At 46.9% G+C, this 21,566-nt stretch overlaps 1 protein-coding gene and 2 non-coding genes across 3 annotated transcripts; all 3 read left to right on the top strand.

The window, feature by feature from the left end:
* The first annotated feature begins 6,681 nt into the window (after window positions 1–6,681).
* Window positions 6,682–13,254, top strand: RPS3 (ribosomal protein S3). The gene is made up of 7 exons (XM_010366795.1): window positions 6,682–6,762; window positions 7,929–8,059; window positions 8,878–8,971; window positions 9,527–9,621; window positions 11,616–11,803; window positions 12,263–12,459; window positions 13,180–13,254. The coding sequence occupies exons 1-6, from the start codon at window positions 6,733–6,735 to the stop codon at window positions 12,454–12,456; spliced, it is 732 nt and encodes a 243-aa protein (XP_010365097.1). The 5' UTR covers window positions 6,682–6,732; the 3' UTR covers window positions 12,457–12,459; window positions 13,180–13,254.
* Window positions 7,629–7,776, top strand: LOC115893741. Its single transcript, XR_004053796.1, has one exon. It is a non-coding gene; the product is annotated as a small nucleolar RNA SNORD15 (small nucleolar RNA).
* LOC115893740 lies at window positions 12,012–12,157 on the top strand. The gene has a single exon (XR_004053795.1). It is a non-coding gene; the product is annotated as a small nucleolar RNA SNORD15 (small nucleolar RNA).
* Window positions 13,255–21,566: the final 8,312 nt, after the last annotated feature.

Genomic DNA, 21,566 nt, shown 5'->3' with positions numbered 1-21,566 from the left:
GTTTTAGTAGATACGGGGTTTCACCGTGTTAGCCAGGATGGTCTCGATCTCCTGACCTTGTGATCCACCCGTCTCGGCCTCCCAAAGTGCTGGGATTACAGGTTTGAGCCACCGCGCCCGGCCTAGTTTTTTGTATTTTTTAGTAGAGACGAGGTTTCACCATGTTAGCCAGGATGGTCTCGATCTCCTGACCTCGTGATCCGCCCGCCTTGGCCTCCCAAAGTGCTGGGATTACAGGCTTGAGCCACCGCACCCGGCCTTTATTTTTTTTTTAGTTATTACATAATATTCCACAACCATTTTCCTACTGCAGGGCTTTTTGGCTGTTTATAATTTAGTTTTTCACTATTACTAACAATGTTCTAATAAGCATTCTTGCAATCACCCCATGTACATTGTGCGAGTGTTTTTCTGAAGTAGATAAAAAGAAATATATTTTCTAGGCCAAAGGGAATCTACATCTTCAATTTTAGTGGATACTGCCAAGCTGCCCTCCAAAAAGGAAGAACCAGTTCACACCTCACCTACAGAGTGAGGATGCTTGTTTTAACACACCCTTCCATACACTAAATCTTATTTTTATTTTAAGTAGAGGTATTCAGAAGTGTGAGTCTTTTAAGCAATGATACAAAAGCAGTAAAAAAAGATCTGTTCAAATTTATTTGACAGCATTCTTCTATGAATATGCAGAGACTCAATTTGAGGTCCAGAGTGAGTCACCGATCTATTTTAACCAAATCACTGAGAATCCAATGACATCATTGTGTCTCTCTGGGGGTGTCAGACTCTAAAGTAAGTGACAACTGAATATGGTCGCTATTGCCCTAGAACAGCAATCCCTTAACAGGTGCCATAGTGGAGACCCATGTACCCTCTCTCTGTGAACAGAAGAAGCTCCTCTGTCCTCCCACCTCCCTCTGAGCCACTCTGGAGCAGCGAGGCAGGGACACCCACCCTTATTCCCACGACTTCAGTTCTCTCTCTTTGTCAAGCTCCCCAAGCGGGATTCAGGTAAGTTCTCCCTATCTCTCTCCCTCCCTCCCTTCCTTCCTTCCTTCCTGCCCTCCTTCCTTCCTTTCTCTCTCTCTCTCTCTCTCTTTCTTTTCTTTCTTTCTTTCTCTCTCTCTCTCTTTTTTTTTTTTCCTAAGACAGTCTCACTCTGTTGCCCAGGTTGAAGTGCAGTGGCGCAATCTTGGCTCAGTGCAACCTCCACCTCCTGGGCTCCAGTGAGTCTTGTGCCTCAGCCTCCTGAGTAGCTGGGACTATAGGCCTGCCACCATGCCCAAATAATTTTTGTATTTTCAGTAGAGACGGGGGTCTCACCATGTTGGCCAGGCTGGTCTCAAACTCCTGGCCTCAAGTGATCTGCCTGCCTTGGCCTCCCAAAGTGCTGGGATTACAGGCGTGAGCCACCGTGCCCAGCCTTTGGATTCAGGTAAATTCAATGCTTTCTATGAGGTTCTACTGTTTTCAAACTGTTCCCAGAAACTGTGGGCTGTATTCATTTGACCAGGGCAAATCTCACCTTTGGTTTTCAGGAATTTCAGGAAAGTCCTTTGTGACGCTCCAAGGGCCCATGCATGGCCCAAGTGTGGCCACAAAGCCATATGTTTCTCAGACACTCACAGTCCTCTCTTCACAATCCAAGGGACAATTCTGTGACTCTGTGGGCTAAACAGATAGAGTTTTGCTTTCTTTTTGGATACCCAGGGAGATATTAAGGCACTCTCACTGCCCTTGCTCTTAGTAACAACTCAATGTATTACAACTACTATTGTTTCCATAGCATTGAGTACTATATTGCCTTTTTCTTATAATAGTCTTAGACAAAGGAAGGGCAGTATGATCAAGACAAAGGCTTCCTTCATGGACGTTCTGCTGGGACTGGGGGGTGACACTCAGGCAGGCAGCCTGCTGGCATCCCTGGGGAAGGGCAGCAGATGAACTACCACATCATCAAGAGGTGGCATTTACCTCAGAGAACTTGCCACTGTCTGATCCTCAGCTTTGAGTCTCCAGAATTTGGTTTTCTGAACATCCCAGATAAGATACAGCATGTGCAGGCAAATTCATATTAGTTCCATGCTGCAAGGAACTATCTAAAAATCAGAATCCATGCATTGATTTGTTTGCTCTTCGAACTTTGACTGACACTGGGCCTGAGCCTGTCCAGATCCAAGCTCTGAATAGAATGAATAAAATAGGTTCAGTCCAGGCTCTTACAGAACCTACAGTCTACTGAGAGAAACACATAGACCATTCCAACCCAGTGAGATGAGTGTTACAGGAGGGGATGCACAGAACACTATCAAAGCAATGAGAGGAGGCACAACCCTGAAGAAGTGGTGTATTTAACATGTGGGCAGCAGGGAAAGGAAAGAGTCAGTATGAAGTGAGATGACCATGAGCAAGGGGGAGAATGATTGCTAGAGCAAGGTCTCAAGGAAACAGAACTAAACTGGGACCAGAACACAGTGGGAAGGCTGGCCTTGGGAAGAAAGATGGTCTCTTTTCTAAGCCGGGAAGGAAGGAGGAAAGGATAGCCAGGGACACACAGGATTATAGGATGGGCAGGAGGCAGTTTCTGGCTGTACAATCTATTAGGGGGGCAAGGGGCTAGAAGGGAGGTTGACTTCTGAAAGTGAGGAGGTTCTGGGGTTAAAGCTTTGTCAAATATTATAATAAGGACTGTGGGAGAATGTGAGGCATATGGGAATGAGGAAATAGAAGTGATCCACTGAGAGGGTCTAGGAGCCTGCTGTGATTTTACTCTCATCCCAGCACACAACGGTGGGTGCTCTCCTCTAGTGCCCACATCTCTAGTGAAGACATAGGGAAGTCAGACAGGTGGATTTACCAGGCTTACGTTTTCAGCAACCTGGCACCACTCTATAGACAGACCAAGGAGCTGGATGAAGAGGCACATGAAGAGCAGAGAGAGAACAGATGGACGGGGAGCGGGGTGAGGGGACGGTGGGAACAACCTATTCCTAGGTTCCTCATCTTGGTAAGGGTTGTCGCCAAGCATTCACGACTGAAGTCAGAAACTAGGGCATCAGCTGGGTGCAGTGGTTCATGTCTGTAATCCCAGCACTTTGGGAGGCCCAGGCGGGTGGATCATCTGAGGCCAGGAGTTCGAGACCAGCCTGGCCAACATAGTGAGACCCTGTCTCTACTAAAACCATAAAAATTAGCCAGTGGTGGTGCATGCCTGTAATCCCAGATACTCGGGAGGTTGAGGCAGGAGAATCGCTTGAACTCGGGAGGCAGAGGTTGCAGTGAGCTGAGATCATGCCACTGCACTCCAGCCTGGGCGACAGAGGGAAACTTTTTCCTAAAAAAAAAAAAAAAAAGATAGATCCACAGCTACTATCTCTTTGGTTCTTTGGTTTCGTCCACTTCTCTTTTCTTTTTTCTTTTCTTTTCTTTTCGATGGAGTTTCGCTCTGTCACCCAGGCTGGAGGGCAGTGGTTTTGACCATGGCTTACTGCAATTCCACCTCCCGGGTTCAAGAGATTCTCATGCCTCAGCCTCCCAAGTAGCTGGGATTACAGGTGTGCACCACCACACTTGGTTAATGTTTTTTTTGTTTTTTTTTTTTTTGAGACGGAGTCTCACTCTGTCGCCCAGGCTGGAGTGCAGTGGCTGGATCTCAGCTCACTGCAAACTCTGCCTCCCGGGTTTACGCCATTCTCCTGCCTCAGCCTCCCAAGTAGCTGGGACTACAGGCACCCGCCACCTCGCCCAGCTAGTTTTTTTTTTTTTTTTTTTTTTTGTATTTTTTAGTAGAGACAGGGTTTCACCGTGTTAGCCAGGATGGTCTTGATCTCCTGACCTTGTGATCCGCCCGTCTCGGCCTCCCAAAGTGCTGGGATTACAGGCTTGAGCCACCGCGCCTGGCAATTTTTGTATTTTTAGTAGAGATGGGGTTTCACTATGTTGGCCAGGCTGGTCTCAAACTCATGACCTCAGGTGATCCACCCACCTTGGCCTCCCAAAGCGCTGGGATTACAGGTGTGAGCCACCACACCCGGCCACTTTTTGTCGTCTTCCCTGGTCCCTCTGCTCAGCTTCTGTAGAACTCTGTTAATTCCATGATTATAGGACAGGTCACTTTACATCAGAGTTGTTTTAGTGCTGGAGTTAAACACTCCAATGGCTTCTAGGACCAGAAAATAACTGAGTGATGCTGCCAGGGAGTGTGACACATTGGAATGCCTCTTTTGGTATAACGGGGAAGGAGAGCACTGCCCATGAAGAAATATGAGTTCACTATTTTGCTAGATATTTCTATGTTCTTTTTTTTTTTTTGAGACGGAGTCTTGCTCTGTCGCCCAGGCTGGAGTGCAGTGGCGCCATCTCAGCTCACAGCAAGCTCTGCCTCCCGGGTTCATGCCATTCTCCTGCCTCAGCCTCCTGAGTAGCTGGGACTACAGGTGCCCGCCACCACACCTGGCTAATTTTTTTTTTTTTTTTTGTATTTTTAGTAGAGACAGGGTTTCACCATGTTGGCCAGGCTGGTCTTGAACTCCTGACCTTGTGATCCGCCCACCTCAGCCTCCCAAAGTGCTGGGATTACAGGCGTGAGCCACCGTGTCCGGCGATCTTTCTATATTCTTAAGAAAAGCCTGAAATAGTTTTAGAGAGAAATACCCTGACTTTTACATGAAGAAAACTATTCAAACTTAAAACTGTTATTGAAGTGTTTAGGGGTAAAGTTTACCAATGTCTGCAACTTACTTTTAAATGCCTCAAAAGATGTATTGGTGGGTGGCTACAGGGATGAGTAGATATATGATAAAACAACAGCAAAATATTAGTTGTAGCATCATTCTCAATTCCCCCTCTGCTTAGTGATGCATACATACACAGTTTTTCCAACTGTTCTGTAAGCTTCATAACAAAATGAACAGACATTTAAAAGAAATTTTTTTTTAAACTGAGTCTTACTCTGCTGTCCAGGCTGAGTGCAGTGGCACAATCGCGGTTCACTGCAGCCTAGACTTCCTGTACTCAAGCAGTCCTCTCACCTCTGCCTCCAGAGTAGCTGGGACTACAGGCACACACCACCACACCCGGCAAATTTTCTTTTTTCACTTTTTGTAGAGATGAGAGTGTCTCATTCTGTTGCCCAGGTTGGTTTCAAACTTCTGGCCTCAAGCATTCCACTTGCCTTGGCTTCCCAAAGTGCTGGGATTACAAGCCTGAGCCACTGCACCTGGCTAGAATTTTTTTTTTTAATTGAAAAAGAAGGCTGGGCGCATTGGCTCATGCCTGTAATCCCAACACTCTGGGAGGCTGAGGCAGGTGGATCACTTGAGGTCAGGAGTTCAAGACCAGCCTGGCCAACGTGGTGAAACTTCCAAAAATTAGCCGGGTTTGGTGGTGTGCACCTGTAATCTCAGCTACACAGGAGGCCAAGGCAGAAGAATCGCTTGAACCTGGGAGGTGGAGGTTGCAGGGAGCTGAGATCGTACTACTGCACTCCAGCTTGGGCAACGGGAGAGAAAAGAAAGAAAGGAGAGAAAGAGAGAGAAAGGAGGGAAGGAAGGAAGGGAGGAAGGGAGGGCGGGCGGGCACATGAGCCACTCTCTGGGACTTCTGTTACAAATTGTAATGGACTTGATGAAAATAAGGTGGAGTAAATGAAAACAACATAAAGGGCACAGAACACAGTCCCTAGGACACTTAGTAAATATCAGGTTTTATTATCATTTGGAAGGGAGGAAATGGGCACAGACTGGGGGACATTCGTTTTTTTTTTTTTTTTTGGAACAGTCTCACTCTGTCGCCCAGGCTAGAGTGCAGTGGTGGGATCTCCGCCCACTGCAACCTCCACCTCCCGGGTCCAAGCAATCCTCTCACCTCAGCCTCCCAAGTAGCTGGGATTACAGGTGCCTGTCACCACGCCCAGCTAATTTTTCTATTTTTAGTACAGATGTGGTTTCACCATGTTCGCCAGGCTAGTCTTGAACTCCTGACCTCAAGTAATCCGTCCGCCTTGGCCTCCCAAAGAGGAGTCTTAAATGAATTTCACTGAGGGATTTCAGCAGATTTTCATTACAATGTCCACCCTGAAAGTGTAGGGGCCAGAGTTCCACGCTGGTTAAACTCTGTTGCTGTGTGAACTTATACCTGTAATTTCCACCTCTGCACCTCACATTGCTTGTTTTTAAACTATGAGAATTGAACTCGTGGCCGGGCGTGGTAGCTCAAGCCTGTAATCCCAGCACTTTGGGAGGCTGAGACGGGCGGATCACGAGGTCGGGAGATCGAGACCATCCTGGCTAACACGGTGAAACCCTGTCTCTATTAAAAAATACAAAAAACTAGCCGGGCGAGGTGGCGGGGGCCTGTACTCCCAGCTACTCCGGAGGCTGAGGCAGGAGAATGGCGTAAACCCGGGAGGCGGAGCTTGCAGTGAACTGAGATCCGGCCACTGCACTTCAGCCTGGGCAACAGAGCGAGACTCCGTCTCAAAAAAAAAAAAAAAAAAAAAGAGAATTGAACTCTAAGGTCTTCTGAAGTCTAGCAGTCCTGCTGGTTGAACCCCCTTTGCTGTTCCTGCCTACACCCTTCTTTCCCTTGACGCCTTCTTTACGTAAAAACTACATTTCCCATGAGCACCCATAGGCGTCCACGTAGCGCAGCCCTTCGTTGTCGCTCGCGCCCTTTATACTCACTTCCGCCCGCGCGCCACTTCCTTTTCTTTTGGCGGAGCGCGGCGGCAAGATGGCCGTGCAGATTTCCAAGAAGAGGAAGGTGAGCCTCTGGGGACTGGGTTCGGGGGACGACTGCTCCGCGCGGGTCAGGGGCTTCTCGGGATGCCACTGCGAGGCCTGCAGTTCCGTGCCCTGCCCTGGGAAGCGCCTTAGGCTTCCTGGCTTTCCCACGGGCCGCGGATGGCAGTGGATTGAGTGAGAGGCCCGAGCCAGGCGGGCGCTGTGTGGCCAGGTAAGGGAGAGACAGGTTTTTCTCTGGTTCCGAGTGAAGCGCAGAGAGATGGGGACCAGGCGCCCCTTCTGTCCTGGAGAAGGCGTTTGTGAGCATTTTTTGGTCAACGGAATTAGTAAACGTGGTATTTTGAGGGCGTGTGTCATTTCCCTCATGTCTCATCCCATGGTTTTGGGAAGGGGAGGCAGCAATGTATACTTGTTTTCCTACTGGTTGAGTCTGGGTGCAGTCAGCTGGTCCCACGACCTCAACATGAAGGGTTACTGACGATTGCTTGCTCCGTCTGAGGACCCCGGGAGGAAGCTGCCTCGGATTTAACGCCTTGTCATTCCATGGGAAAGAACTGTGTAAAAATCATTAGCTTTAAAAATAGACAGTTGGTCATTTCGTATACCTACACTTCGATGTTAAAATTAAATCCACAACTCTTGTGAGTTAGGATTTTCCAGCTCTGTTTACAATTAAAACCACAGGTACCGTAAGGCCAGATAACATGGCTGGGATTCTTTAAATGGTCCAGGTTGTGTCTGCAAGTGAGAGAGCTTATATGTTAAGTCCACTATCTATTCTATTCCTTCACAGTGACAAGTACAGTGTCTTTGCTGTGCTGAGTGAAGTGTAAATAGGCCATTTTAGAGCAGTTTCTTGTTTTGCACGTGGAACTGTTTTAAACCCTTCGATGAAGAGATGATGACGAGTCTGACTTGGGGGTGTTGTCTTTGCCCTGGTGGCCTACTCTGTGCTGCATTCTGTGGCACAGTTTAAAGGGTCCTGGTTGAAGTAACTTCCTAAAGATGACCTAGAGGCATTTGTCTGAGAAGGGTTGCTGCACTCCTGTTGGAACAAGGGTTTGGAACCATTGGTTGGAGGTATTTAGTTTTGGGGAGGGATGCATTGACTAATAAGACACTGGCTCAGGTGAAAGTGAGCCTACACCGATGTCCTAATTTTGAACTTCGCTTTTTTGGGATTAGTTTGTCGCTGATGGCATCTTCAAAGCTGAACTGAATGAGTTTCTTACTCGGGAGCTGGCTGAAGATGGCTACTCTGGAGTTGAGGTGCGAGTTACACCAACCAGGACAGAAATCATTATCTTAGCCACCAGGTAAAACTCACTTGACTGGCCATCACCTATAATTGTTGTAAATGCTAAGTTGGTTTATTCCTTTTTTTTTTTTTGTGAGACGGAGTCTTGCTCTGTCCCCAAGGCTGGAGTGCAGTGGTGTGATCTCTGCTCACTGCAAGCTCCGCCTCCCAGCTTCCTGCCATTCTCCTGCCTCAGCCTCCCGAGTAGCTGGGACTACAGGGGCCAACCACCATGCCTGGCTAATTTTTTGTATTTTTAGTAGATTCGGGGTTTCACTGTATTAGCCAGGATGGTCTCAATCTCCTGATCTCGGGATCCGCCCACCTCAACCTCCTGAAGTGCTGGGATTACAGGCATGAGCCACCGCGCTGGGCCGGTTTGTCCTTTGTGAACTTAAGGGAACAGACAGCCAGTGAATCTGGGCTTAGGGAATGTAATTGCTTCTTAAAAGCTGGATTTTAAGGCCAGGCATAGGATTGCTTGAGCTCAGGAGTTCAAGACCAGCCTGGGCAACATGTAGAAACCCCCTCTCTAAAAAAGATAAAAAAGGGTGTGGTGGTGCATACCTGTGGTCCCGGCTATTCCAGAGGCTGAGGCAGGCGATGGCTTGAGCCCAAGAGGTCCAGGCTGCAGTGAGCCATTGGTGTGATCCAGCCTCGGTGACAGAGAGAGACCCTGTCTCAAAAAACGCTGCATTTTGAAAATTTAACTTTAGTTTTTGTCAATGAAAATTATATGCTTTGTGGCAGAGATTTTGCTACCACATATATATGCAAGATTTAAAGTTACATCTAGCATTTGTGAGAGTCATGAATTGTCACTTTTCCCCTGCCCAGAACACAGAATGTTCTTGGTGAGAAGGGCCGGCGGATTCGGGAACTGACTGCTGTAGTTCAGAAGAGGTTTGGCTTTCCAGAGGGCAGTGTAGAGGTGAGTGATTCTGGCGTATGCCAGAGATAATGGCTCTTCAGAATGATAACTTCTAAAAACTGGGAGACTTTGTTCATTACAAATGGACTGGTATAACTTTGTTGAAATTCTCTTAATGAATAATAGGCTTAACTTTGTAAGCCTGTTCTGCTAATGGCTGATGGTTAAAGGATTTTACATTCAACTTGGGTGTAGAGATGCTGCATATGATGGATTGACTATCCCCATTGGTGTACTTGGTATGGCCAAAGGAGCCAGGGTGGGAGGGCAAGGAACCTGCACTGTGTGTAGGTGGTAGAAGTGCTTTAGGAATTGAGGGATACTGAAATTATATGCTGTTTGTGATGGCGTTGTGCAGTCTTTTGGCCTCCGTAGGCCACATTGGAAGAATTGTCTTGGGCCACCACAATCAAAGCCATCTCCTGGGCAGCATGCGGCCTGTGGGTTGGGCAAGCTTGGTCTAGAAAGTGATGCTTTTGTGACAAATGCCAAATTTTCAACTTACAGTTGAAAACAGTGGTAATGGTAACAGGATGTCCCTTCCTTCCTTTAAAGCTTTATGCTGAAAAGGTGGCCACTAGAGGTCTGTGTGCCATTGCCCAGGCAGAGTCTCTGCGTTACAAACTCCTAGGAGGGCTTGCTGTGCGGAGGTAAGTGTCCTGAGACCTAATGGTCATGACCTTTTGTGTGTATCAAAATACATGTCTCCTGTTTGTTGATTAGCAGATGAACTGTTATAAAGTGACAGGATCTGCTAGTCTCCCAGCATTATAGCAAGATACTAAACCATGCCCTCACTGAACTGGCAGGCTAACAAGACTATGAAAGCAGCGAGGACCATAAAGGGTGGTCAGTGCTGTAATGGAGAATTGTTCTGGGTGCTTTGGGTAATATTCATCAAATATGTCAAGCTCCTAAACATGTACTTTCCAACTCTGGCTGCATACTGGAATCACCTTGGAAGGCTAAAATAAAAAACAAAAGAAACCCTGATGTTCAACACAAATAGAACTGTCCAAGGAGGGGACCAACTCCTGTTGGTCTTCTCGAGGAGGCTTTACAAAGAGCCCCGTTGGGGAGTGCGGTGGGCAATGAAGAATAGTTAGGCCTGTTACTGGGTGTGTGTTATGTATCCCTAGGTAGAAGTGCCTTAGTACTTGTGGGATACCATGAAACTTCAGTAGGAATCATTTGGATCTACTTAATGTATTCACTCTTAAAATGGTACTCTGAAGAGATACCATTTTATCTCTGAAGACCTGATGTGAGAGAGCTTAAAATCTAGACACTTAACCTCTGAGTTGCATGCAGATAGTAATGTGAGGGTGTACTGGTAAGATTTCAACAGGAAGTTTTTTGTGCAGTTTGACTGTATGTAAAGGCATTGGAATGCCTTGCCTAGAGGAATGATAGGAAAACTGCTGTAGGAAGGTTGACTGGTAGGGATGGGTAGTGTAGACAAGGCTGTAGGTAAGGACCTAGAAAAGACTGCTTACCTGATTCGAGTGCCCGCTAGGTGCTTAGAACAATGGTTTTCAGAAGATTAGTGCCAGTCCTATACCCACCAAATAGGAAACTGCATGTGTGACTCAGCAGTCTGTCTTAGTAACCCCTCCACATGCTAGTTGCACACATTGAAGCAAGTTAATGAACTTCTGAGTCTGGGATCTCCTATCTTTTTTTTTTTTTTTTTGAAACGGAGTCTTGCTCTGTCACCCAGGCTGGAGTGCAGTGGCCGGATCTCAGCTCACTGCAAGCTCCACCTCCAGGTTTACGCCATTCTCCTGCCTCAGCCTCCCGAGTGGCTGGGACTACAGGCGCCCGCCACCTCGCCCGGCTAGTTTTTTGTATTTTTTAGTAGAGACGGGGTTTCACTGTGTCAGCCAGGATGGTCTCGATCTGCTGACCTCGTGATCTGCCCGTCTCGGCCTCCCAAAGTGCTGGGATTACAGGCTTGAGCCACCGCGCCCGGCCCGGGATCTCCTATCTTATAAGGTGGACCATCATACCACCTTTCAGTTGTGGAATATTAAGTAAGATAATGTGAAAGGGCCTGGAGGTGGCTAGCTCTCCAGTTAGTATCTCGCAGAGTGTAAACTACTGAATGAGTTGGGGTTTAGGGCATATTTTAAAATGTTTTATCAGCATTCTAATAGCAAGGTAGCCAGGATCCTAGGTGGGTTAGCTTTCCTAGTGAATAAGACTTCAGAGGTTGCAGAGTATTACAAGGGACTACAAAGTGGGTAACTGGAGTTTAAAAATGTGGTTCTCAATTTTGATTATACATGAGAATCACCCAGGGAGCATTTTTAAATACATATGCCTGTACTGTGCCCATTTAATTGGCCTAGAGTAGGGCCTAGACATCAGGGTTTCTTTTGTTTTTTATTTTAGCCTTCCAAGGTGATTCCAGTATGCAGCCAGAGTTGGAAAGTACATGTTTAGGAGCTTGACATATTTGATGAATATTACCCTAAGATTCCGTATGATAGGTGTGGAAGAGAATTGGTATCATTTGGGCCAGACTCTGGTCCAATTTATTCTCCATTAAAGGAACATTGAAAACTAAGTTTTTGTTTTGTTTTTTAAACTTGGTGGAGGTCCTTGATAATAATAACACAAGTGGATCTCTTCTCTTCTAAAGGGCCTGCTATGGTGTGCTGCGGTTCATCATGGAGAGCGGGGCCAAAGGCTGCGAGGTCGTGGTATCTGGGAAACTCCGAGGACAGAGGGCTAAATCCATGAAGTTTGTGGATGGCCTGATGATCCACAGTGGAGACCCTGTTAACTACTACGTTGACACTGCTGTGCGCCATGTGTTGCTCAGACAGGGTGAGCAGCTGAGAGTGCTTGTCATAGGGCATTTGTGGATAGATTTGGTTTTCCACAGACATGTAAGCATTTGGGGGAGTTTATCATGGAAGTAGCTGGGTATGTTCATATTCCTTGGTATATCGATTGCAACGTTGATCTGTAAGAATCGAATTGCTGAGACCTGTCAGATCCAAGAGTTGGTTTGTCTTTTAGCCATCTGTGTACCCTTCAGTGATGACACGATGACGAGTCAGAAAGGTCACCTCCTGCTCTTGGTCCTTGTCAGTACCATGTTCTGTGGTGCTGTGCGTGAGTTCCTTCTGCAGAAGTGTCCTGTTCGTTGATTGATTTAGAGGCATTTGTCTGAGAAGGGACCAGACCCAGGGTTGCTTAAGTAAACTGCTTGCTCTCTTTGGTCTTGTGTGATGGGGGCTGGTGAGATCCCAGCTGTGTGCTAACAACTGTGGTGTCCTCTAGGTGTGCTGGGCATCAAGGTGAAGATCATGCTGCCCTGGGACCCAACTGGTAAGATTGGCCCTAAGAAGCCCCTGCCTGACCACGTGAGCATCGTGGAACCCAAAGATGAAATACTGCCTACCACTCCCATCTCAGAACAGAAGGGTGGGAAGCCAGAGCCGCCTGCCATGCCCCAGCCAGTCCCCACAGCATAACAGGTATGTCTGCAGGGGCAGGGGCTTCTTGGGGCAGAATAGGGTCCTTCCTAGTCCTTCTGTTAATACTTGTATCCCACATTCTGGTAAGCATTTGGTGAGTAAAAATTGCATTTATTTACTTTATGTGGGAGAATACAAGTTGAAACCTGGGGTCTATTTAACCCTCAGTTCCATTGGGACAGGTGTTTGCCTTTATTGTCAGAAGTTCCTGCTTTCAGTCGTGTGTATGAAATGAAATAGTTTTCCTTTATCTTCCCTTATTTGCTCAAGTTTTTTTTTTTTTTTTTTTTTTTTTTTTTTTGAGACATAGTCTTGTTCTGTCGCCCAGGCTCACTGCAACCTCCGCCTCCCAGGTTCAAGCAATTCTCCTGTCTCAGCCTCCCGAGTAGCTGGAATTACAGGCATCTGCCACCAAGCCCAGCTAATTTTTGTATTTTTAGTAGAGACAGGGTTTTCACCATGTTGGCCAGGCTGGTCTCGAACTCCTGACCTCAGGTGAACCACTGTGCTCAGCTGCTGTGGTCAACACCTGGGGTTTTTTTGTTTATAGGTGTTGTCTCTCTAGGTGCCTTGTATTTTTTTATATATGAAAAAGGACAAACCTTTAAGTATTTTATTAATGTTGCTGCAAACCCTCAATGGGAGTGTGTGTGTATCCATAAATAAGGAACTTAATAACTCTGGTAAAGTTTCTTTCTTTTGTGCTTTATTTGGTTTCAGGGTCTCCTTGGCAGCTGTATTCTGGAGTCTGGATGTTGCTCTGTAAAGATCTTTAATAAAATCTGGTACAAAGACGCAAGGCCTGAATAGACTGTTTAGTATTCAGACTGAGGGGCATGTTGGCCTCTGGAGCATTACATATCTTCTTGGTACCATACTTGAAGTATTTGCAAGGGCCAGAATTGTAAGACCCGAGCAGAGCTAACCAGAGAGATATCTTTGTGTGATAGTGAAGACTGATAGCAAGCAAGGCAGCACCTTGATTCGTTGTCCTGTAGTTCAGGGTTATAGGTTTAGAAGAGAGATATATTTGAGTTTTTCCTATGCATAAGGCGATCCACGTTGCACATAGAAAGTGAATATAAATGGTCATTATATTTTGTGTCATGCTGTGCTCTAAGTGTTCTTTACATATGTACTCGTTAATCAACCTCTCTTAAGTATAAAGGAAATTTGCTTGTGCCACTAAACTTAAGATTCAGAAGTAAATTTGCCTAAGCAGTATAAAGCTATCATTAGAATCCACATTCCTAAGTTGTGTTCTCTTAGAGGATCATGGAACCAGTCATTGGTACTACAGGCCATTGTGTTCTAGAGACCTGTAAAGAACATTTAAATTGTCTCTGATTTTATCTGTCAGTATTTTGAAGTATTTTCTGCCAGTGTCTGTATTTTACAAGAAATTGGGCACTATTTTCTCAGGCAAAACTAGTGAGGGACAGGTTGGCTTGAAAATCATATAAGACTGATGATAAATCACATTCTGGTTGATCACAGAGGGGAATTATAGGGACAGCTATTATAGGCCTGGAAGGCCAAATCCGGTGGCTGCTTCCTGGTGATGCAGCCTGGCAGGTGAGATAACCCTGGCTCCATAGACCGCTTAGCAGGTGCTGTGATTATTTGGTTGTCTTCTCAATTAGACTGAGCTGCACATGGTAAGGGCTTAAATGTTTGAGGTAATTATGTAGGGCGCACACTGACAAGTTATCTGCCCCCTTCCCTTTTTGACTCATAAATGGGTCATCTTAACAATTTTAAGTGTACACTTCTATAGTGATAGCCCTCTGTCCAAGGGTTTTGCATCTGTGGATTCAACCAACTTTGGATCAAAAATAATCAAAGGATGGTTGTGTCTGTACTGAACATGTTGACTTTTCTTATTTTCAAAATATTTTCTTATGTTGCCACTTTCTTGTACACTGCAGTGTAACAGCTGTCTATGTAGCACGTACATTAGATATTAAAAGTAATCCAGGCCGGGCGCAGTGGCTCAAGCCTGTAATCCCAGCACTTTGGGAGGCCGAGACGGGTGGATCACGAGGTCAGGAGATCCAGACCATCCTGGTCTACACGGTGAAACCCCGTCTCTACTAAAAAAAATACAAAAAACTAGCCGGGCGAGACGGCGGGCGCCTGTAGTCCCAGCTACTCGGGAGGCTGAGGCAGGAGAATGGCGTAAACCCCGGAGGCGGAGCTTGCAGTGAGCCGAGATCGCGCCACTGCACTCCAGCCTGGGCGACAGAGCTAGACTCTGTCTCAAAAAATAAAAATAAAAAAATAAAAAAATAAAAAATAAAAGTAATCCAGTGAAGATTTAAAGTCTTAAGGATGTGCCTAGGTTATCTTGGGTATAAATACTCTACCATTTTATATAAGGAATTTGAGCATCTGGGGATTTTGGTATTTGAAGGGGGTCATGGAACCAATCATTGGTACTGCAGGAAGACTGCTGTATATTCTCATTGTGCATCAATCTCCAGAACTTCATCTTGCAGATGTGCTGCCCCTCCCTCAACTTTTTAAAAGAGCCTTTGATGATTATACAGATTCCTGTCTTTTTTTTTTTTTTTTTTTTTTTGAGGTGGGGTTTTTCTCGTCTACCAGGCTGGAATGCAATGGTGCTATATAAGCTTACTGCAACCTCCGCCTCCCAGGTTCAAGTGATTCTCTAGCCTCAGCCTCCCAACTAGCTGGGATTACAGGCACCCGTCACCGTGCCTAGCTAATTTTTGTATTTTTAGTAGAGACGGGGTTTCCCCATGTTGGCCAGACTGGTCTCAACTCAACTCAAGTGAGGCCGAGCACCTCGGCCTTCCAGAGTGCTGGAATTATAGGCATGAGCCACCGCACAGCCAGTTGAACTTATTTGAACATCTGCAAATCATTAAGTACTGGGAACAGGTTAAAACTATACTGCACTGTACATTAGATTAGGTGATCTTTTAAATTCCTCATGAGTTTTCTTGAGTCCACTTGGAAGTTCAGCTGGTAGAAGGTAGTGCTGTTAATTCCCACTAGGTGTTGCTGTTAACAAAGGAAATGTGTAATAGCTTAAGGAGAAAGAAAGAAACGTAATGAATTGTGACAGAAAAGTATGTAGATTATTAGCATATAGATTACAGAATTATTGGGAGAAAGTGCTGTTAATTACCACTAGGTGGTGCAGTGATAAAGGCAATGTGCAGTAGGAGTAATAGCTTAGAAAGAAATAAAAATTGTGACAGAAAAATATGAAGATTATTAGTGTATAGATTACTGAATTATCAAAGCAAACACTCCTATGTAACCATTTAAAAATACCAAAATGTGTCTGGCTGTGGTGACTCACACCTGTAATCCCAGCACTTAGGGAGGCCATGGCAGGTGGATCACTTGAGCCCAGAAGTTCCAGGCCAGCCTGGACAACATGGTGAAACCCTGTCTCTATGAAGAGATTTTTAAAATTTGCCAGATATGGAGGCTGAGGTAGGAGGATGGCTTGATCCTGGGAGGTGGAGGTTGGCAGTGAGCCATAATTGTGCCACCACACTCCATCCCTGTCTAAAAAAAAAGACCCCCAGATTTGCCCCCTCCCTTGTATCTAAGAAGGTGTGCGAGGCCAGGTGCAGTTGCTCATGCCTGTAATCTTTAGGAGGCTGAGTGGGAGGGTTTTTGTTTTCTTTTTGAAACAGTCTTACTCTGTCTCCCAGGGTGGAGTGCAGTGGCACAATCTCGGCTAACTGCAACCTCAGCCTCCCAAGTAGCTGCGATTACAGATGCCCACCATCACGCCTGGCCAATTTTTGTATTTTTAGTAGAGGCGGGATTTCACCATGTTGGCCAGGCTGGTCTCGAACTCCTGACCTCAAGTGATCCACCTCCCAAAGTACTGGGATTACAGATATGAGCCACTGTACCTAGCCTAGTCTTTTACATCTTTTTCAGAAAACTACATAAGACAAACGTAGAGCTCAGGTGAGTACTTGGTAACTAGAGTATTTGAGACAGGGTCTGGCTCTATTGCCCAGGCTGGAGTGCAGTGGCAGTGGCACAGTTTCACTGCAAACTACCTCCTGAGCTCAAGCCATCCTCCCACTTCAACCTCCCAGGTAGCTGGGACTACAGGCACGTGCCACCACCTCTGGCTAATTTTTTTTTTTTTTTTTTTTGAGATGGAGTCTCGCTCTGTCGCCCAGGCTGGAGTGCAGTGGCCGATCTCAGCTCACTGCAAGCTCCGCCTCCCGGGTTTACGCCATTCTCCTGCCTCAGCCTCCCGAGCAGCTGGGACTACAGGCGCCGGCCACCTCGCCCGGCTAGTTTTTTTGTATTTTTTAGTAGAGACGGGGTTTCACCGGGTTAGCCAGGATGGTCTCGATCTCCTGACCTCGTGATCTGCCCGTCTCGGCCTCTCAAAGTGCTAGGATTACAGGCTTGAGCCACTGCACCCGGCCAATTTTTATATTTTTAGTAGAGATGGGGTTTCACCATGTTGCCCAGTCTGGTTTCAAATTCTTGACCTCAAGTGATCTGCCTGCCTTGGCCTCCCAAAGTGCTGGAAATACAGGTATGAGCCACTGTGCTTGGCATTTACCTTGAGTTTTAAAGTAATTGCCTCCCTAGACAGTATAATAAAAATTACTAGCAAGTATTTTCATTTTATTTTTGAGTCTCGTTCTATCACCCAGGCTGGAGTGCAGCGGCGTGAGCTCAGCTCACTGCAAGCTCCGCCTCCCAGGTTCACACCATTCTCCTGCCTCAGACTCCGGAGTGGCTGGGACTACAGGCGCCTGCCGCCACACCTGGCTAATTTTTTTGTATTTTTAGTAGAGACAGGGTTTCACTGTGTTAGCCAGGGTGGTCTCGATATCCTGATCCCGTGATCCGTCTCGGCCTCCTCCAAAGTGCTGGGATTACAGGCGTGAGCCACCGCACCCGGCCTGTATTTTTAAAACTTAGTACGTCTTGGCCGGGCATGGTGGCTCACGCCTGTAATCCAGGAGTTCGAGACCAGCCTGGCCAACATGGTGAAACCCCATCTCTACTAAAAATATAAAAATTGGCCAGGCGTGGTGGCGGGCATCTGTAATCGCAGCTACTTGGGAGGCTGAGGTTGCAGTGAGCCGAGATTGTGCCACTACACATTGTGCTTGAACTCAGGAGGCAGAGGTTGCAGTGAGCCAAGATCCTCCAGCTTGGAGGACAGAGTAAGACTCTCAAAAACAAAACAAAACTTAGATATACTTCTTTTTTTTTTTTTAAGACGAAGTCTCAGTCTTGCCTAGGCTGGAGTGCAGTGGTGCGATCTCAGCTTACTGCAACCTCTGCCTCCTGGGTTCAAGCAGTTCTCCTGCCTCAGCCACAGGAGTGCTGTTCAGTAGAGTTTAGTGGTTCCCTGAACTTAGCTGCTGTTAGAGAAGGTGAGAAGACCTCTGAGGTAATTCTTAAAGGCCTTGTGGCTCTTGGTGAAGCAGTCTGACATTGTCATCATCCTGTAGGAACAACCATTCAGCCTTAGGTGGTACTGAACACAGCCGGACATCTTAGCTTGTAATCTGTAGATACAAGTAGCAAGTAGTACAAGTAGATAGAATCCTGCTGCAGTAGTGGTCATGGCCCCACCCTCAAGGCTGCAAAAGGCTTCCAGTTAAATATCCAGATCAAGCCCATCTACAGCCCCCTTGAAGGAAAGGCCAAACAAGGACTTTCCTTTTCCTCTGTGCTTTTGTACCTGGCTGTTTATACTGCTTGCACCTTTGTGACTGACTCCAGTAGAACTCAGTTGAAATTTGCCTTTGTGAAGTCTTCCCTGATCTGGCTTTTGCTGTTATGGCCTGATTTATGTCCCCCCAAATTGTGATGTTGAAGCCCTAACCTCCAGCACGACTATTTGGAGATAGGGCCTTTAAGGAGGTATTGTGGCACTGGCTTGGCTCTTGTCATGGACTCTATTGCCTTTCCTGGTTGCACCTCTCTGCAGCTCCATCTTTCCTACTTCCACAGTTGGGGCTTGATGAATGAGGAGAGATTTGCTTACTTATAGCTCTCCTGAATGTTCTTCAAGCCAAGGCTATCACTACTTCCCTCTGTTCCTTTCCAGTTGAAAATAGGGTTTGGAAGAAGAGGGCAAGAAGAGGCATTGAACATGCAGATGGGGGTACATACTGCCCTCAGGGACTCCTGCCACCACCCACCACACTGCCAGGTCTCCCACCCTCCACCCCATCAGTGATCCCAAAGTAATTGGATGTTCTCTGCAGGAGAGTAGGAGGCTCAGACCAAAGGAGCCAAGGCTGAGGGCCAGGGGTCACAGGAAAGCTCGAGAGTCATTTTCTTTCTATCAGGGCTTCAGATATAAAATCTGATTACCAGTGAAATAAAGATGACACTAGTCTATGTGTTTTTTTATTTTATTTTTTCTGAGACAGAGTCTCACGCTATTGCCCAGGCTGCAGTGCAGTGGCGTGATCTCATCTCACTGCAACCTCTGCCTCCCAGGCAAGTGATTCTTGTGCCTCAGCCTCAAGAGGCTGTATGAGGCACACGCCACCATACCCAGTTAGTTTTTGTAATTTTTCGTAGAGATAGGGTTTCACCATGTTAGCCAGGCTGGTCTTGAACTCCTGGCCGCAAGTGATCCGCCCACCTCAGCCTCCCAGAGTGCTGGGATTACAGGCATGAGCCACCATGCCCATCCTGTTTTTATTTTAACTTGTGAAAATTACATGTGTTCCAAATAATATTTTAAAACAAGTTAGTCTATTCATAAACATGGTAAAAATTCAAGAGTACAGAAAAGAAAACCCCTCTCCCACTGCTGAGCTCACCCTCTGCGGAGGCGCTCTCCACTGTTTCTTGTATATATTTTTTTGAGACGGAGTCTCCCTCTGTCACCCAGGCAGGAGTGTAGTGGTGTGATCTCAGCTCACTGCAAGCTCCGCCGCCCGACTTCACACCATTCTCCTGCCTCAGCCTCCTGAGTAGCTGGGACTGCAGGCGACCATCACCAGGCCTGGCTAATTTTTTGTATTTTTAGTAGAGATGGGGTTTCACCATGTTAGCCAGGAAGGTCTCAATTTCCTGACCTTGTGATCTGCCCATCGGCCTTCCAAAGTGCTGTAAAGTGCTGGAATTAACAGGCGTGAGCCACTGCGCCCAGGCTTTCTTGTATATTCTTAAAGAGATACACTTCATGTATACACAACTGAGTGTGTGTGTATTTTTATCTTTTCCCAGATGCTATTACCTTAAGTATGACAATACTGGCAACTTAATGCACGATTTGTTCAGAAGCCATTTTAGAAAGAGGCCTGCCCCCTCAGGGTAACCTCATCACAACAGGGTTTTAGAAAAGACTCCCACATTGGAGGCAAGAACCTTCTGAGCTGGATGCTCTGCACAGCACATTAGGTATTGTATCTGCAAGCAAAAGGAGAAACTGGCTAACATAAGCAGCACAGAACTTTATTGGAAGGATCTCAGGTAACTCAGAATCTATGAGAAGCCTGGAAAACTCAGCTCTGAAATGAGATCTAGGGAGGCTGACATCAGGAAACACAGCCAAGGTTATGGCTGAAAAGCAGTCTGGTCTAGGATGTCATCACCAGACTCCCAGTGAATGATTTTTCACCTGTCCCTTTTTCTTTGTGTCACTCTGAGGTTTAAAGTTGTAGGTGAGAGCATCTGATTGGCCAAGCCTGGTGTCTGACCCAGCTGTTGAAAAAGATAGCTTTGGCTTCTACAGTGGCAATGAAGCCCAGCCCAGTGCCTTACTCCATGCACTTCTCCCCCAACTAGGTAAGGTGTTGATGCTTTGTGGCTTTGTGAAATTGTCCTTGGAACCCACTGGTAGAAATATGGCTATTGGCAACATGGAGACAAGGGCTGAAGCCTTTCATTGACTTCTCATCAAAGGTTACTGTTGGCTAGGCGCGGTGGATCACGTCTGTAATCCCAGCACTTTGGGAGGCGAGGTGGGCGGATCACGAGGTCAGGAAATCGAGACCATCCTGGCTGACAGGGTGAAACCCCTTCTCTACTAAAAATACAAAAAATTAGCCGGGTGTGGTGGTGGGCACCTGTAGTCCCAGCTACTCCAGAGGCTGAAGCAGGAGAATGGCGTGAAGCCGGGAGGTGGAGCTTGCAGTGAGCTGAGATCGCCGTCTCAAAAAAAAAAAAAAGGTTACTGTCAGGCTCTGAGGAGTTAGGCTCTAGTCTTGAGGTTTCCTGGCAGCTGGTGACAGACTGGGAGCTGCTTAACTGATGAGCTTGCCCATCAGTCAAAGAGAACACCTGCTAGTAATGTGAGCTCTTGGGGATAGACCCAAAGGGTGAGCCAGAGTCAGGGATGGAAACACCACCGTTAGCGTAGAGAACCAGGAGAAGCACAATGTGTGTGAGAGGACAGTGGATAAAGGGTTTTTTGGGGGATCCACTCCCAGACAGAATCTGGGCTGGCAAGGCTGCTGAAGCCCACAGCATAATGTGATAATCTGGAGCCTGCTACCTGCATCTGTGACCTCACCCCCAAGGGGAGGTCCAAGAAATTTCAGCCACAGACCCCACCCAGCTCACCACCTCCAGTCAGCCATGCTCCACACTGTTACCTGGGAAATGAAGCAAAGGCTATGAGTATCTCAGTGCTGCTGTGGTTGTGAGGCGAGTGGGAACACCTTCCTCTGCAGTGCTTTTACTAAGGAGACTTGAGATGTGGGGAGAAGCTGAGCATTGCAATCAGAGACCTCGGATCAAATTCTGGCACCAGCACTGATTCAGTTAGTGGGTGACCTTGGACCTTTCTTTTTTTTTTTTGAGACGGAGTCTCGCTCTGCCGCCCAGGCTGGAGTGCAGTGGCCGGGTCTCAGCTCACTGCAAGCTCCGCCTCCTGGGTTTACACCATTCTCCTGCCTCAGCCTCCCAAGCAGCTGGGACTACAGGCGCCCGCCACATCTCCCGGCTAGTTTTTTGTATTTTTTAGTAGAGACGGGGTTTCACCATGTTAGCCAGGATGGTCTCGATCTCCTGACCTCGTGATCCGCCCGTCTCGGCCTCCCAAAGTGCTGGGATTACAGGCTTGAGCTACCACGCCCGGCCTCCTCTTGGATTTTAATAGCTAAATTCATGATACT

This window comes from Rhinopithecus roxellana, chromosome 15 (assembly GCF_007565055.1).
Source record: "Rhinopithecus roxellana isolate Shanxi Qingling chromosome 15, ASM756505v1, whole genome shotgun sequence".
NCBI lineage: Eukaryota > Metazoa > Chordata > Mammalia > Primates > Cercopithecidae > Rhinopithecus > Rhinopithecus roxellana.
This window is presented reverse-complemented; position numbering and strand designations above follow the sequence as displayed.

Coding starts and splice junctions, on each gene's coding strand:
- RPS3 (XM_010366795.1), top strand. CDS start 6,733: ATGGCCGTGCAGATTTCCAAGAAGAGGAAG. Junction 6,763..7,928: donor AGATTTCCAAGAAGAGGAAG/GTGAGCCTCTGG, acceptor TTTTGGGATTAG/TTTGTCGCTGATGGCATCTT. Junction 8,972..9,526: donor TTCCAGAGGGCAGTGTAGAG/GTGAGTGATTCT, acceptor CTTCCTTTAAAG/CTTTATGCTGAAAAGGTGGC.